Below are 14,545 nucleotides of genomic sequence, written 5' to 3' on the forward strand. Positions count from 1 at the left end.
AGATTTAATCAGGTTTTGAGCAGTTTTTAATCAGGTTTTGAGCATATTTAATCAGGTTTTGAACAGGATCTAATCAGGTTTTAATCAGGTTTTGAGCAGGTTTTAATCAAGTTTTGAGCAGGTTTTAATCAAGTTTTGAGCAGGTTTTAATCAGGTTTTGAACAGGTTTTGAGCAGATTTTAATCAAGTTTTGAGCAGATTTTAATCAAGTTTTGAGCAGATTTTATCAGGTTTTGAACAGGTTTTAATCAGGTTTTAATCAGGTTTTGAACAGGTTTTGAACAGGATCTAATCAGGTTTTGAGCAGGTTTTGAGCAGGTTTTGTCATCATCCTGCCCCAGCACCGAGCCAGGAGTTTTATTTATTCACTGTCACAAAGAGGAATTTTGGATTTATGGAAACAAGAACAAACCTGACAGCTCAAACTGAGTTCTGCTCAAGTTCTGGCCAAGTTCCCACCAAGCTCCCACCAAGCTCTGACCAGGGAGGTGGTGGCATCACCACCTCAGAATGTGTTTAAACAAACCTGGATGTGGCAATTTTAACACAAATTCATGGTGTTTGTCAGTTTGTCACTGACTCCCCAAGCTCCATCTCTATCAGGTACCTTCATTCTCCACATCATCATTCATGACCAAGTTCTGACCAGGAAGGTGGTGACATCACCATCCCTGAATGTATTTAAGCCTGGATGTGGCAATTTTGACACAAATTCATGTTGTTTTACACACCAGTGACCCCTCCAGCTCCATCTCTACCAGGTACCTTCATTCTCCATGTCATCATTCATGACCAAGTTCTCACCAAGTTCTCACCAAGCTCTGACCAGGGAGGTGGTGACATCACCATCCCTGAATGTATTTAAGCCTGGATGTGGCAATTTTAACACAAATTCATGGTGTTTGTCACACCAGTGACCCTCCCTAAGCTCCAGCTCTCCCAGGTACCTTCATTCTCCATGTCATCGTTCTTGAGCGAGTTCTGAGCAAGTTCTGAGCAAGTTCTGAGCAAGTAAGTCCTCACCAAGTCCTTACCAAGTAAGTTTGCACCAAGTTCTCACCAAGTTCTCCTCATGCTCTGCTCAAGTTCCGATCAAGCTCTGACCAAGTTCCTACCAAGTTCTGCCATGGCCTGCCCACAGAGGTGGTGGAGCCACCACCTCAGAATGTGCTTAAACAAGCCTGGATGGGGCAATTTTAACACAAAATCATCGTGCTTTTCACACCAGTGACCCCTCCAGCTCCATCTCTCCCAGGTACCTTCGTTCTCCACGTCATTGTTCATGACCAAGTTCTGCCCAAGTTCTGCCCAAGTTCTGCCCAAGTTCTGCCCAAGTTCTGCCCAAGTTCTGCCCAAGTTCTGCCCAAGTAAGTTCACACCACGTTCTCACCAAGTTCCAAATTCTGCCATGGCCTGCCCAGGGAGGTGATGGCATCACCACCTCAGAACGTGTTTAAACAAGCCAGGATATGGCGATTTTAACACAAATCCATGTTGTTTTACACACCAGCGACCCCTCCCAGGTACCTTCGTTCTCCACGTCGTCGTTCATGAGCCCCCTGAGCCACCTCTCCCACTCCTCGTCGTCGCCCGTGCTGGGCTCGTACATGTCGGGCGTGATGTCGGGCGCGCGCAGCTCGGCCTCCAGCTGCCCCAGCGGAACGTCCTTCAGCGGCCGCTTGGAGCGCGTCCTGAAGGCAATCAGGCTGTCCTCCAGGGGCTGCGGGGACAAATGAAACATCCCTGGGGTTTTCCAGCTCAGAAAAAGCCACAGAGTGGCAGGAAAAAAGTGATAAAGTCCTAGGAAAAGGTCATAAAGTGCTGGGGAAAAAAACACAAAGGTCGCCCAGGACGTCCCTGAAAAAACCCCAGAACATCTCAGGAAAAACCCCAGAACATCACAGGAAAAACCCCAGAACATCACAGGAAAAAACCCAGGAAAAAGCCCACAAAGTCCCTCCAGAATGTCCCAGAAAAAAACCCCAAAGACCCAGGAAAAAGCCCACAAAGTCCCCACAGAACTTCCTTAAAAAAACCCCAGGACGTCACAGGAAAAGGCCCAGGACATCCCAGGGAAAAGCCCAGGAAAAAGCCCACAAAGTTGCTCCAGAATGTCCCAGAAAATGCTCAGAACGTCCCAGAAAAAAAACACAAACTCCCCCCAAAATGTCCCAAAAAAAACCCCCAAAGACCCAGGAAAAAGCCCACAAAGTCCCCACAGAACATCCCAGGAAAAAGCCCATGAAGTCCCCCCAGAAGGTCTCTGAAGGCAATCAGGCTGTCCTCCAGGGGACTGCGGGGACAAATGAAACACCCCTGGGGTTTTCCAGCTCAGAAAAAGCCACAAAGTGGCAGGAAAAAAAGTGATAAAGTCCGAGGAAAAGGTCATAGAGTGCTGGGGAAAAAAACACAAAGGTCGCCCAGGACGTCCCAGAAAAAGCCCAGGACATCCCAGGGAAAAGCCCACAAAGTCCCTCCAGAATGTCCCAGAAAAAAACACACCAACTCCCCCCAGAATGTCCCAAAAAAAACCCCCAAAGTCTCAGGAAAAAGCCCACAAAGTCCCCACAGAACTTCCTTAAAAAAACCCACAAAGTCCCCACAGAACATCCCAGGAAAAAGCCCACAAAGTCCCCCCAGAATGTCCCAGAAAAAACCCCAGAACATCACAGGAAAAAACCCAGAACATCACAGGAAAAAACCCAGGACATCCCAGGGAAAAGCCCAGGAAAAAGCCCACAAAGTCGCTCCAGAATGTCCCAGAAAAAAACACACAAACTCCCCCCAGAATGTCCCAAAAAAAAACCCCAAAGACCCAGGAAAAAGCCCACAAAGTCCCCACAGAAGTTCCTTAAAGAAACCCCAGAACATCCCAGGAAAAAGCCCATGAAGTCCCCCCAGAAGGTCTCTGAAGGCAATCAGGCTGTCCTCCAGGGGCTGCAGGGACAAATTAAACATCCCTGCCGTGGCCAGCTCAGAAAAAGCCACAGAGTGGCAGGAAAAAAGTGATAAAGTCCTAGGAAAAAGTCATAAAGTGCTGGGGAAAAAAACACAAAGGTCGCCCAGAACGTCCCAGAAAAAGCCCAGGACATCCCAGGGAAAAGCCCACAAAGTCCCTCCAGAATGTCCCAGAAAAAAATCACACAAACTCCCCCCAAAATGTCCCAAAAAAAACCCCCAAAGTCTCAGGAAAAAGCCCACAAAGTCCCCACAGAACTTCCTTAAAAAAACCCACAAAGTCCCCACAGAACATCCCAGGAAAAAGCCCATGAAGTCCCCCCAGAATGTCCCTGAAAAAACTTCAGAACATCACAGGAAAAAACCCAGAACATCACAGGAAAAAACCCAGGACATCCCAGGAAAAAGCCCAGGAAAAAGCCCACAAAGTCACTCCAGAATGTCCCAGAAAAAAAACCCCAAAGACCCAGGAAAAAGCCCACAAAGTCCCCACAGAACATCCCAGAAAAAAAACCCAAAATGTCCCAGGAAAAAACCCAGGACATCGCAGGAAAAGGGGGAAAAAGGGGGGTGGGAAGGGGAAAAAAACGGGGGGGAAAAGGGGAAAAAAAGGGGGAAAAAAAGGCGGGAAAAAAGGGCGGGAAAAAAAGGGCGGGAAAAAAAGGGGGGAAAAATAAGGGGGGAAAAATAAGGGGGGAAAAATAAGGGGGGAAAAATAAGGGGGGAAAAATAAGGGGGGAAAAATAAGGGGGGAAAAATAAGGGGGGAAAAATAAGGGGGGAAAAATAAGGGGGGGAAAAATAAGGGGGGGAAAGAAGGGGGGAAAAAAAGGGGGGAAAAAAGGGGGAAAAAAGGGGGAAAAAAGGGGGGAAAAAAGGGGAAAAGAAGGGGAAAAAAAGGGGAAAAAAAAAGGGAAAAAACCCCAAAAACCAGGAAAAACCCCCAGAAACTCTCCTCCTCTCCATAAAATGAGAATTAACAAAGGCAGCAGTACCTGGTAGGCGTCCATGCACATGGGGCTGGAGGCCAGCTCCTCATCCACAGCGTGCAGCTTCTCCATGAAGGAGCTGTCCCTGCTCTGCTTGGCCTTGGGGGGTGGTGGGGGGCCCATGGGCACCACCTCGGCACTGATGTGTCTCACAGGGGCTGGGGGCACCACCTCCATCTGCTTAAAAATATGAAAAGTTAGCTTTGGACCAAGAGGTGAATTTATGGTGAGTTTTTGGTGAATTTTCGGTGAGTTTTTGGTGAATTTTCGGTGAATTTTCGGTGAATTTTTGGTGATTTTTTGGTGAATTTTCTGTGAATTTTTGGTGATTTTTTGGTAAATTTTTGGTGAATTTTTGGTGATTTTTCGGTAAATTTTTGGTGAATTTTTGGTGATTTTTCCGGTGAATTTCCAGTGAGTTTTTGGTGAGGTTTTGGTGAATTTTCTGTGAATTTTTGGTGATTTTTTCGGTGAATTTCCGGTGAGTTTTTGGTGATTTTTTGGTGAATTTTTGGTGAATTTTTGGTGAATTTCCGAGAGTGAATTTCTTGTTCTGCTTGAGCAGAAATGGCAGAAATGCTTCACAAAAAAAGATATAAAATTTTCCTGTTATTTCCTAATTAAAGGTTTTATTCAGGACGGGAATTTCCAAGGGCAGAGTGAATTTCTTTTTCTGCTTGAGCAGAAATGCTTCACAAAAAAGATATGAAATTTTCTTATTATTTCCTAATTAAAGATTTTATTCAGGACAGGAATTGCCAAATCTGCAAGGGCAGAGTGAATTTCTTGTTTTATTTTAGAGTCAGCCCAATGTAGCAGTGGGACCCTAAATCCACCTGGCCTCACAATTTTAGAAATTGATTTTTTTTTAGGGGATTTTTTTAGGGGATTTTAGGGGATTTTTTTAGAGGATTTTAGGGGATTTTTTAGGGGATTTTAGGGGATTTTTTTAGGGGATTTTTAGGGGATTTTTTAGGGGATTTTAAGGGATTTTTAGGGGATTTTTAAGGGATTTTAGGAGATTTTTTTAGGGGATTTTTAGGGGATTTTTTAAGGGGATTTTAGGGGATTTTTTCAGGGGATTTGGATGGATAAATTGGGATTTTTTTCCCTCCAGTTTTACCTCACAGAGGGTCCCTCCCTCCTCATCAGAGGAGCGCCGTGTCCTGCACCTCTTGGCCCCACGAGGAGAAGAAGCTGTGCTCTCCACATCACTCTCCAGCAAGCTCTGCAGGGCAAAAAGTGCCAAAAAACCCTCAAAAAAAACCATCCCAAAAATCAAAAAATTCTCAAAAATCATCCTGCCCCAAATAATATTTCAAAGCCTCTCTTCCAGCTAAATGAATGGTAGAGAAGTGAAAAATGATTGCTGGAAGATTTTAGGTGTCCATGGGTTAAATTAAATTGTGTTTTTCTGCCTTTTTTGCAAGGGCAGAGTGAATTTCTTGTTCTGCTTGAGCAGAAATGGGAGAAAACTTCACACAAAGATATTAAAATTTCCTGTTATTTCCTAATTAAAGGTTTTATTCAGGACAGGAATTTCCAAGGACAAGGTAAATCTCTTTTTCTGCTTCATCAGAAATGGGAGAAAACTTCACACAAAGATATTAAAATTTCCTGTTATTTCCTAATTAAAGGTTTTATTCAGCACAGAAATTTCCAAGGGCTGAGTGAATTTCTTGTTCTGCTTGAGCAGAAATGGGAGAAAACTTCACACAAAGATATGAAATTTTCCTGTTATTTCCTAATTCTATTCACTTTGCTTTTCAGACATTAGGAAGAAATGTGAAGATTTTCAGGAAATTAAACATTTGGAAGATGCTATATGAAATTTTCCTGTTATTTCCTAATTCTACTCACTTTGGTTTTTCAGAAATGAGGAAGAAACGTGAAGATTTTCAGGAAATTAAACATTTGGAAGATGTTCAGCCCCTCTGTGCTGAACACACACACAGTGCACACTCACCTCTTCTGCAGTCTCATCCTCCTCTTCATCATCAGGCTGGTATTCTTCATCAGAGGAATCATCTTCCTCCAGGGGAATGTCCACAAACTGAGGGGGCTGCACACAAGAGAAAGAGAAAAAGGCAGGAGGAGGAGTTCACAATCAGATCAAAGATTTAAAATTTAGGAAAAACCCTGAAGCTCAGAAAGGAAATCCTGAAGAAAGCAAAGAAATAAATTACTGGAAGGTAGGTAAAGGAAAGTCAAGGTGTAAGAACAGGCACAAATAATTTAGAATTTATATGATGGAAATGGCATGAGCAGCTCAGAAATTATTTTATATTTTAGTACACAAGTCTGCTCAGTACACAAAATCTCAGCCTCAGCAGCAATCTGCCCTTCCCCAGCCATAATTCACTCACCTTCACCTCGTTTGCCTTCTTAATTGGAGAAATATTCCACGTGGGAATCACCTGGGGACAGCAAAAACACCTGGGCTGTGTCACAGGGAAATGTCACCAAGCTGAGGAGCTGCTGAGCTCAAACAAAACCTTCAAAATTCCCACTTGATCTCCAGGAAATGAATTCAGGATGGGCACTGGGAGCTCACTGCCCTTGCCAAGCCTGGCCTGGCTCTGTGCTGCCCAGCCCAAATTAGTCATTTCATTGATTTAATTGATCATTTAATTGATCATTTAATTGTTTTAATTGATCATTTCATTGTTTGAATTGGTTCTTTTCACTCCAAGACTCAAAGCACATGGATGCTCCTGTTGCTCTCTCAGTGATTTTGGTGTGTGACCCTCCAAGAGGAGCATTGATAAAAATCATCAATCCATGCACAGACACCCCAAAAACCCACCCAAACTTTCTGGGAATTCTGGAATTTTTCCTCTAGGGAAGGATCTGTTCCTCCCTGCCCCAGCTCCAGGCACACAGAGCAGAGATGGAGCAGAGATTTACTCACCCCTCCTTTCTCCACCACTTCCTTCAGCTTGGAACGAGTCATTTTGGGCTCCTGAGAGGTGAAAACAAAACAGGAACAAATTCAATCCTTTCCTTAAGGACAGGGTTTTCCCAGCAACTCTTTACTGTGAGTAAAGTTATTATAAGTAAATTTACTATGAGTAAAGTACAGCTTACAATGAAGCTTTTCTCTTTTTTTTTAAATTCATTACCTTTAAATTAATTCCCTTTCAGACAATATAACTCACCCATAACTCACCCATAACTCAAAATGAACCTCAAAACTAACTCACCAATAACTCACCAATAACTCACCAATAACTCACCAATAACTCACCAATAACTCACCAATAACTCACCAATAACTCACCAATAACTCACCAATAACTCACCAATAACTCACCAATAACTCAAAATTAACCTCAAAATTAACCTCAAAATTAACCTCAAAATTAACCTCAAAATTAACCTCAAAATTAACCTCAAAATTAACTCAAAATTAACCTCAAAAATAACTCAAAATTAACTCAAAATTAACTCAAAATTAACCTCAAAAATAACTCACCCATAACTCAAAATGAACCTCAAAACTAACTCACCAATAACTCACCAATAACTCACCAATAACTCACCAATAACTCACCAATAACTCACCAATAACTCACCAATAACTCACCAATAACTCACCAATAACTCACCAATAACTCACCAATAACTCACCAATAACTCACCAATAACTCAAAATTAACCTCAAAATTAACCTCAAAATTAACCTCAAAATTAACCTCAAAATTAACCTCAAAATTAACCTCAAAATTAACTCAAAATTAACCTCAAAAATAACTCAAAATTAACTCAAAATTAACTCAAAATTAACCTCAAAAATAACTCACCAATAACTCAAAACTGACCTCAAAACTGACCTCAAAACTGACCTCAAAAATAACCTCAAAAATAACCTCAAAAATAATTCACCAATAACTCAAATTATCTCAAAATTATCTCAAAATTATCTCAAAACTAACCTCAAAACTAACTCACCAATAACTCAAAATTTACTCAAAACTAACTCAAAACTAACTCAAAACTAACTCCTCCTATTTCTGTTCTATAATTTACACTCACTTCATCCAGGTGGTAAATCTGATAATGAAACCTAATTATTATAATTATTATCACAGGTAAATTCGGTTTTTTTTTGTTCTACCTCTTCTCCCCACATCCCATTAAAGCCCAGGAAGGCCTTGGGTTATTTGGAACAAAAAATAAAATAAATTGAGCAAGTTTTTTTTACTTACAAACAAAGGAAGATCTTCTGTCTCACTGATGGCTGCTTTCACCATGGCCACCACGTGCTCATTGGTGATCACTTCCTAAAGGAACACACAAAACCAGCATGTTTAAAAAAAAATTTAAATTAATGAATGAATTTAAATAATGAATGAATTTAAAATTCAAATCACAGCAGAGATTAAAATATTTGCACTACATTCTCTGCGAATGCTCCCCAGAATAAATTCCCAACAGAGAGAAATAAAATAATCAAAACAAAAGCCCACAGCAGTTTGTCTGATATCAGTTATCAGTCATGTCATGGAATGAGTAAAATGTGCTGGTCCCAGTCACAGGAGGAGTGCTACAACTAAATCTGGATTAAACTTCAATTTTTAAGCACTCACAGGCTCCCAAATCTCTGGAGAAAATATGGAATATGTAAATCTCTGGAGAAAGCGTGGAATAATATTCAGTCTTTAAAACATTTCAGTGCTACATTGCAGAAAATTTGGGAGAAATTGGGGAAGGCAGGAGGGAAACGAGGAGGAGAAACGAGGAGGGAAACCAAGGAGGGGAAAACAAGGAGGAGGAACCGAGGAGGGGAAAACAACGAGGGGAAAAAAACGAGGGGAAAACAACGAGGGGAAAACAACGAGGGGAAAACAACGAGGGGAAAACAACGAGGGGAAAACAACGAGGGGAAAACCAGGAGGAAAAACCATGGGAACAAAGAGGGGAACCAAGGAGAAGAACAAGGAGAGGAAACAAGGAGAGGAAACCAAGGAGGAGGAAACCAAGGAGGAGGAAACCAAGGAGGAGGAAACCAAGGAGGAGGAAACCAAGGAGGAGGAAACCAAGGAGGAAAAACAATGGGAACAAAGAGAGGAACCAAGGAGAAGAACAAGGAGGGAGAACCAAGGAGAATAAGGAGGGGAAACCAAGGAGGAGAAACCAAGGAGGAGAAACCAAGGAGGAGAAAACAAGGAGGAGAAACCAAGGAGGGGAACAAGGAGGAGAAACCAAGGAGGAAGAAACAAGGAGAAGAACCAAGGAGGGGAAACAAGGAGAGGAAACAAGGAGGGGAAACCAAGCAGGAGAAACACAGAGGGGAACAAGGAGGAGGAACCAAGGAGGGAGAAACAAAGAGGAAAAACAATGGGAACCAAGAAGAACAAGGAGGGAGGAAACAAGGAGGGAGGAAACCAAGGAGGAGGAAACCAACGAGGGGAAACCAACGAGGGGAAACCAACGAGGGGAAAACAACGAGGGGAAAACAACGAGGGGAAAACAACGAGGGGAAAACAACGAGGGGAAAACAACGAGGGGAAAACAACGAGGAGGAACCAACGAGGGGAAACCAACGAGGAAAAACAATGGGAACAAAGAGGGGAACCAAGGAGAGGAACCAAGGAGAGGAACCAAGGAGAGGAACCAAGGAGAGGAACCAAGGAGAGGAACCAAGGAGAGGAACCAAGGAGAGGAACCAAGGAGAGGAACCAAGGAGAGGAAACAAGGAGAGGAAACCAAAGAGGGGAAACCAACGAGGGGAAACCAACGAGGGGAAACCAACGAGGAAAAACCAACGAGGAAAAACCAACGAGGAAAAACAATGGGAACAAAGAGGGGAACCAAGGAGAAGAACAAGGAGAGGAAACAAGGAGAGGAAACAAGGAGGAGGAAACCAAGGAGGAGGAAACCAAGGAGGAGGAAACCAAGGAGGAGGAAACCAAGGAGGAGGAAACCAAGGAGGAGAAACCAGGGAGGAGAAACCAAGGAGGAGGAACCAAGGAGGAGGAACCAAGGAGGAGGAAACAAGGAGGGGAAACCAACGAGGGGAAACCAACGAGGGGAAACCAAGGAGAACAAGGAGGGGAAACAAGGAATAGAGCAAGGAATAGAGCAAGGAATAGAACAAAGAGGAGGGACAAGGAGGAAGGACAAGGAGGAAGGACAAGGAGGAAGGACAAGGAGGGAGGACAAGTAGTGCACGGCTCTCCTGGCAGCCAGGGTCTGTCAGCACAGCAAGTTTAACGTTCTCAGCATCCAAAACTCCAACCAAGAATTCTGCTGAGCAGGAAAGAGGAAGCCCAGAGCCCCCAGCCCTGCCTGTCCCCACACTCACGTGCAGGATGTTCCTGACGTTGACCACGGTCAGGTTGTGCTGCTTGGCTCCATCCTCCAGGGTGCGGTCCAGGGACTCGTCCAGTTTGATGTCACAGGACAAGGAGCCCTCTTCCTCCTGGCTTCTCACTTCCCTCTTCCTTTTGCTCGCCTTCCTCCTCCTCTTCCTCCTCTCGACGTCCTCCCCGTCCTGCTCCTCTGAAAAACCAGCAGAGATGGAATCTAAAAATCTCGGCTGCTTCGCATCCAAAAAGGACGAGTTTGAAAAAAAACCACAAAACAGAATTCTGCAAAAAAAACTTGCAAAGATTCTCCTTGCAAAGGTTCTCCTTGGAAGACCCTTCTTGCTAAGGTTCCCCTTGCAAAGATGATTCTCCTTGCAAAGATGACTCCTCTTGCAAGACCCTTCTTGCAAGATTTTCCTTGCAAAGATTCTCCTTGCAAGACCCTTCCTGAAAAGATTCCCCTTGCAAGATTCCCCTTGCAAGTCTTCTTGAAAGATTCCCCTTGCAAGACTCTTGCAAGATTTTCCTTGCACAGGTTCCCCTTGCAAAGATGGTTCTCCTTGCAAGATTGCTCTTGCAAAGACTCTCCTGGCAGAGGTTCCTCTTGCAAGACCCTTCTTGCAAAGATTCTCCTTGCAAAGATTCTCCTTGCAAAGATTCTCCTTGCAAAGATTCTCCTTGCAAGTCTTCTTGCAAGATTTTCCTTGCAAAGATTCTTCTTGAAAGGTTCTCCTTGCAAAGATGATTCTCCTTGCAAGATTGTCCTTGCAAAGGTTCTTCTTGCAAGACCCTTCCTGAAAAGATTCCCCTTGCAAGTCTTGCAAGATTTTCCTTGCAAAGGTTCTCCTTGCAAAAGTTTTCTTGCAGGATTATCCTTGCAAAGATTCTACTTCAAAGACCCTTCTTGCAAAGACTCTCCTTGCAAGACCCTTCCTGAAAAGATTCCCCTTGCAAGATCCTTTTTGCAAAGGTTCTCCTTGCAAAGATGGTTCTCCTTACAAGACCCTTCTTGCAAAGATTCTCTTTGCACAGATTCCTCTTGCAAGACTCCCCTTGCAGGATTATCCTTGCAAAGATTCTCCTTGCAAGACCCTTCCTGAAAAGATTCCCCTTGCAAGATTCTCCTTGCAAGTCTTCTTGAAAGATTGTCCTTACAAGACTCTTGCAAAGATTCTCCTTGCAAAGATGATTCTCCTTGCAAAGGTTGTTCTTGCAAAGGTTCTCCTTGCAGAGATTCTCCTTGCAAAAGTTTTCTTGCAGGATTACCCCTGCAAGACCCTTCCTGAAAAGATTTCCCTTGCAAGACCCTTCTTGCAGCGATTCCTGCAACGACTCCCTTTGCAAGATTCTCCTTGCAAGACTCTTCCTCAAAAGATTCCACTTGCAAAGGTTCTCCTTGCAAAGATTCCTCTTGCAAGATCCATCTTGCAGAGATTCTCTTTGCACAGATTCTCCTTGCAAGACCCTTCTTGCAAAGATTCCCCTTGCAAGAGTCTTCTTGCAAAGGTTCCCCTTGCAAGTCTTGCAAGATTTTCCTTGCAAAGACGATTCTCCTTGCAAGTCTTCTTGCAAGATCTTCCTTCAAAGATTCTTCTTGAAAGGTTCTCCTTGCAAAAGTCTTCTTGCAGGATTATCCTTGCAAAGATTCCCCTTGCAAGACCCTTCTTGCAGAGATTCCTGCAACAATTCCCTTTGCAAGATTCTCCTTGCAAAGATTCTACTTGCAAGACCCTTCTTGCAAAGGTTCTCTTTGCAGAGATTTTCCTTGCAAGACCTTTCCTGCAAAGATTCCCCTTGCAAAGATTCCCCTTGCAAAGATTCCCCTTGCAAGTCTTGCAAGATTTTCCTTGCAAAGGTTCTCCTTGCAAAGATGTTTCTCCTTGCAAAGATGTTTCTCCTTGCAAGACCCATCTTGCAAAGGTTCTCTTTGCCCAGATTCTCCTTGCAACTCTTCTTCCAAGATTTTCCTTGCAAAGACTCCCCTTGCAAGACCCTTCTTGAAGAGATTTTCCTTGCAGAGATTCCCCTTGCAGGACTCTCCTTGCAAAAATTCAACTCGCAAAGATTCCCCTTCCAAGACTCTTGCAAAGATTCTCCTTGCAAAGATTCTTGCAAGAAACAGCAGAACTTCCATCAGCTGACGCAAAACCACCCAAACAGAAGCAGCCACGAGAACCAGAAATTCTTTTGAACGATGGATTCAAGCTCTGCAGGACCCGAGTTAATTGAGCACATCACGGTCATTGCAGCTGCCACCTCCTCCAGGAATGGTTTATAAAATGGCCTCAGCAGCCTTTTGACACCTTTAATAAACTCCAGGTACCACACAGCAAGAACAGGTTCGTTTCCAGGACTTAAAAAGTGTTTTGCTGCTTTGCTGGCTCAGAGAAAGAAAATCTCAATTTTCTCTGAAGGATTTCTAGTAGCCAAAAAAATTGCAGAGACAAACTCCAGCAAGTTGCACTGAATTATGGAGCACAAGATGAAAATTAAAACAAAACCCTGCACCTACACATCCCTCACCATCTTCACAATTCCAGAGTTTGCTGTATCAGCCAGATTTATCCAAAACAGCCCCAAAACCAAATTTTCCTCCTGGGAGCACTCACCTGTTCTGCTGTTCTTGGGTGGCCTCATGGTGCTGGGATTCCTGGCAGCAGAAAGCTGCAGGGAGCTCCTGCCTGGAGATTCTGGCACTGGCCCAGGGTTTTCACTTGGATCCAGATCCCTCTGAGAGCTCACCTCCACCTCTGAGTACAGCTTTGGGATTTTCCCTGCAAACAGAACAGCCAGCTGCAGGCAGATGCGGCACAGAGCAAAGATAACACCCCAAAGTGGGTGTTACACCTCACAAATTAATTTTTCATTTATTCCTCGTTGATTTTCCCGTTCAAATACATCAAACCCACCCCAAGAGCCAGAACCTGGGGGTTCCTCCAAAATGTGGTTGTGACACTTTTGTACAAGTGTTCCTGCCACAGGAGGGGGCAGACAGATTTGGGATGAATTTTCATGGCCAAATGAACCCACACAAACCCTTCAAACCCTTCCGCTCCTGGTCTGGGCAGGCCCATAAAACTGAGAATTGCCCCATCCCAGCTCCTTCCCTGCCACAAACCCAGCTTTCAGTCAAATCAGGGATCCCATCACAGCAGCACGGGAACCAGAGGGGATTCTCACTGGGAATCACAGAATCCATCAAGTCTCAAGGGACAACAGAGGGTGGTGACCTGTGCCACCTGTGAGGGCAGGGACACCCCAGGGCACAGGATGGGGACAGGTGGGTCTGGGGTCCCTAAACAGGGACACCCCAGGGCTCAGGGCTGCTCCAGGTGGGTCTGGGGTCCCTAAACAGGGACACCCCAGAGCTCAGGGCCGCTCCAGGTGGGTCTGGGGTCCCTAAACAGGGACACCCCAGGGCTCAGGGCTGCTCCAGGTGCCTCTGGGATCCCCAGGCACGGAGCCCCCACAGCCTCTCTGGGCTCTGCTCAGGGCTGGGCACTGCCCAGGGCAGCAGTTCTGCCTCCTGGGCAGGGGCAGCTCCTGGGCTCAGGCCCTGCCCGTGGCTCTGGGGCCATTGCTGGGCCTGGAGCAGAGCCTGGGGCTGCCCTGACCTCTGCTCACTGGGATGGACTGGGACAGACTGGGACAGACAGGGAAACTCAGGTACATTCAGAGACAGCCAGGGACACACACAGGACACCTGGGGACACCCTGGGACACTCAGAGACATTCAGGGACATTCACAGACAGGGACAACCAGGGACAACCAGGGACACCCGGGGACAGCCAGGAGCACCCAGAGACACCCAGGGACACCTCGGGACACTCAGAGACACACAGGGACACCCAGGGCTGATGTCCCTCTCACTGGGGCTCCTCTGCAGGCTGAGCAGCCCCAGCTCCCTCAGCCTTTCCCTGTCAGACATGTCCCAGTCCCCTCATCTCCGGCCTCACAATCGCCCACGGAGCCTTTCCCAAATAATCACGGAATGGTTCGTGTGGGGAGGGAACATAAATCCCATCCCATCCCTGTCATGGCAGGGACGCTTCCACCGTCCAGCCCAGCCTCGGACACTTCCAGGGATGATAAAACAGCGGGGAAAACCTCATTCTCATTTTAATCTGTAACACTTCCTTAGGAAAATAAACCCGAAACAAAACAAACCCAAAATCCCAGGGCGCAAAGCCGCCGCCCCTCCCGGTACCTTCCGCCGCCGCCGCCGGGCTGCCGGGCCCCGCGGGGAGCTCCTGCCCGGGGCTCGGGGCCGCCCTCACCGGGGCTTTC

The 14,545-nt window shown here is 45.3% G+C and overlaps 1 protein-coding gene across 3 annotated transcripts in view; it reads right to left on the minus strand.

The window, feature by feature from the left end:
• Nucleotides 1–14,540, minus strand: part of LOC131095133 (GON-4-like protein) — a 43,323-nt gene extending 28,783 nt beyond the window's left edge. Inside the window, exons 1-10 of one of the 3 annotated variants that reach the window (XM_058042728.1) lie at nt 14,466–14,540; nt 12,867–13,031; nt 10,254–10,450; nt 8,155–8,229; nt 6,858–6,908; nt 6,313–6,363; nt 5,913–6,008; nt 5,070–5,174; nt 3,953–4,123; nt 1,528–1,720 (exon numbers count right to left, since the gene is read on the minus strand). In XM_058042728.1, coding sequence (XP_057898711.1) covers nt 1,528–1,720; nt 3,953–4,123; nt 5,070–5,174; nt 5,913–6,008; nt 6,313–6,363; nt 6,858–6,908; nt 8,155–8,229; nt 10,254–10,450; nt 12,867–12,894 — 967 coding nt within the window. In that variant the 5' untranslated portion in view covers nt 12,895–13,031; nt 14,466–14,540. Of the gene's footprint in view, nt 1–1,259; nt 1,270–1,527; nt 1,721–3,952; nt 4,127–5,069; nt 5,175–5,912; nt 6,009–6,312; nt 6,364–6,857; nt 6,909–8,154; nt 8,230–10,253; nt 10,451–12,866; nt 13,032–14,465 lie in introns of those variants that run through there. The other 2 variants (XM_058042726.1, XM_058042729.1) reach the window with 2 other exon arrangements.
• Between the last annotated feature and the right edge of the window lie 5 nt (nt 14,541–14,545).

The sequence above is a fragment of the Melospiza georgiana genome, chromosome 33 (assembly GCF_028018845.1).
Source record: "Melospiza georgiana isolate bMelGeo1 chromosome 33, bMelGeo1.pri, whole genome shotgun sequence".
NCBI classification, from domain to species: domain Eukaryota; kingdom Metazoa; phylum Chordata; class Aves; order Passeriformes; family Passerellidae; genus Melospiza; species Melospiza georgiana.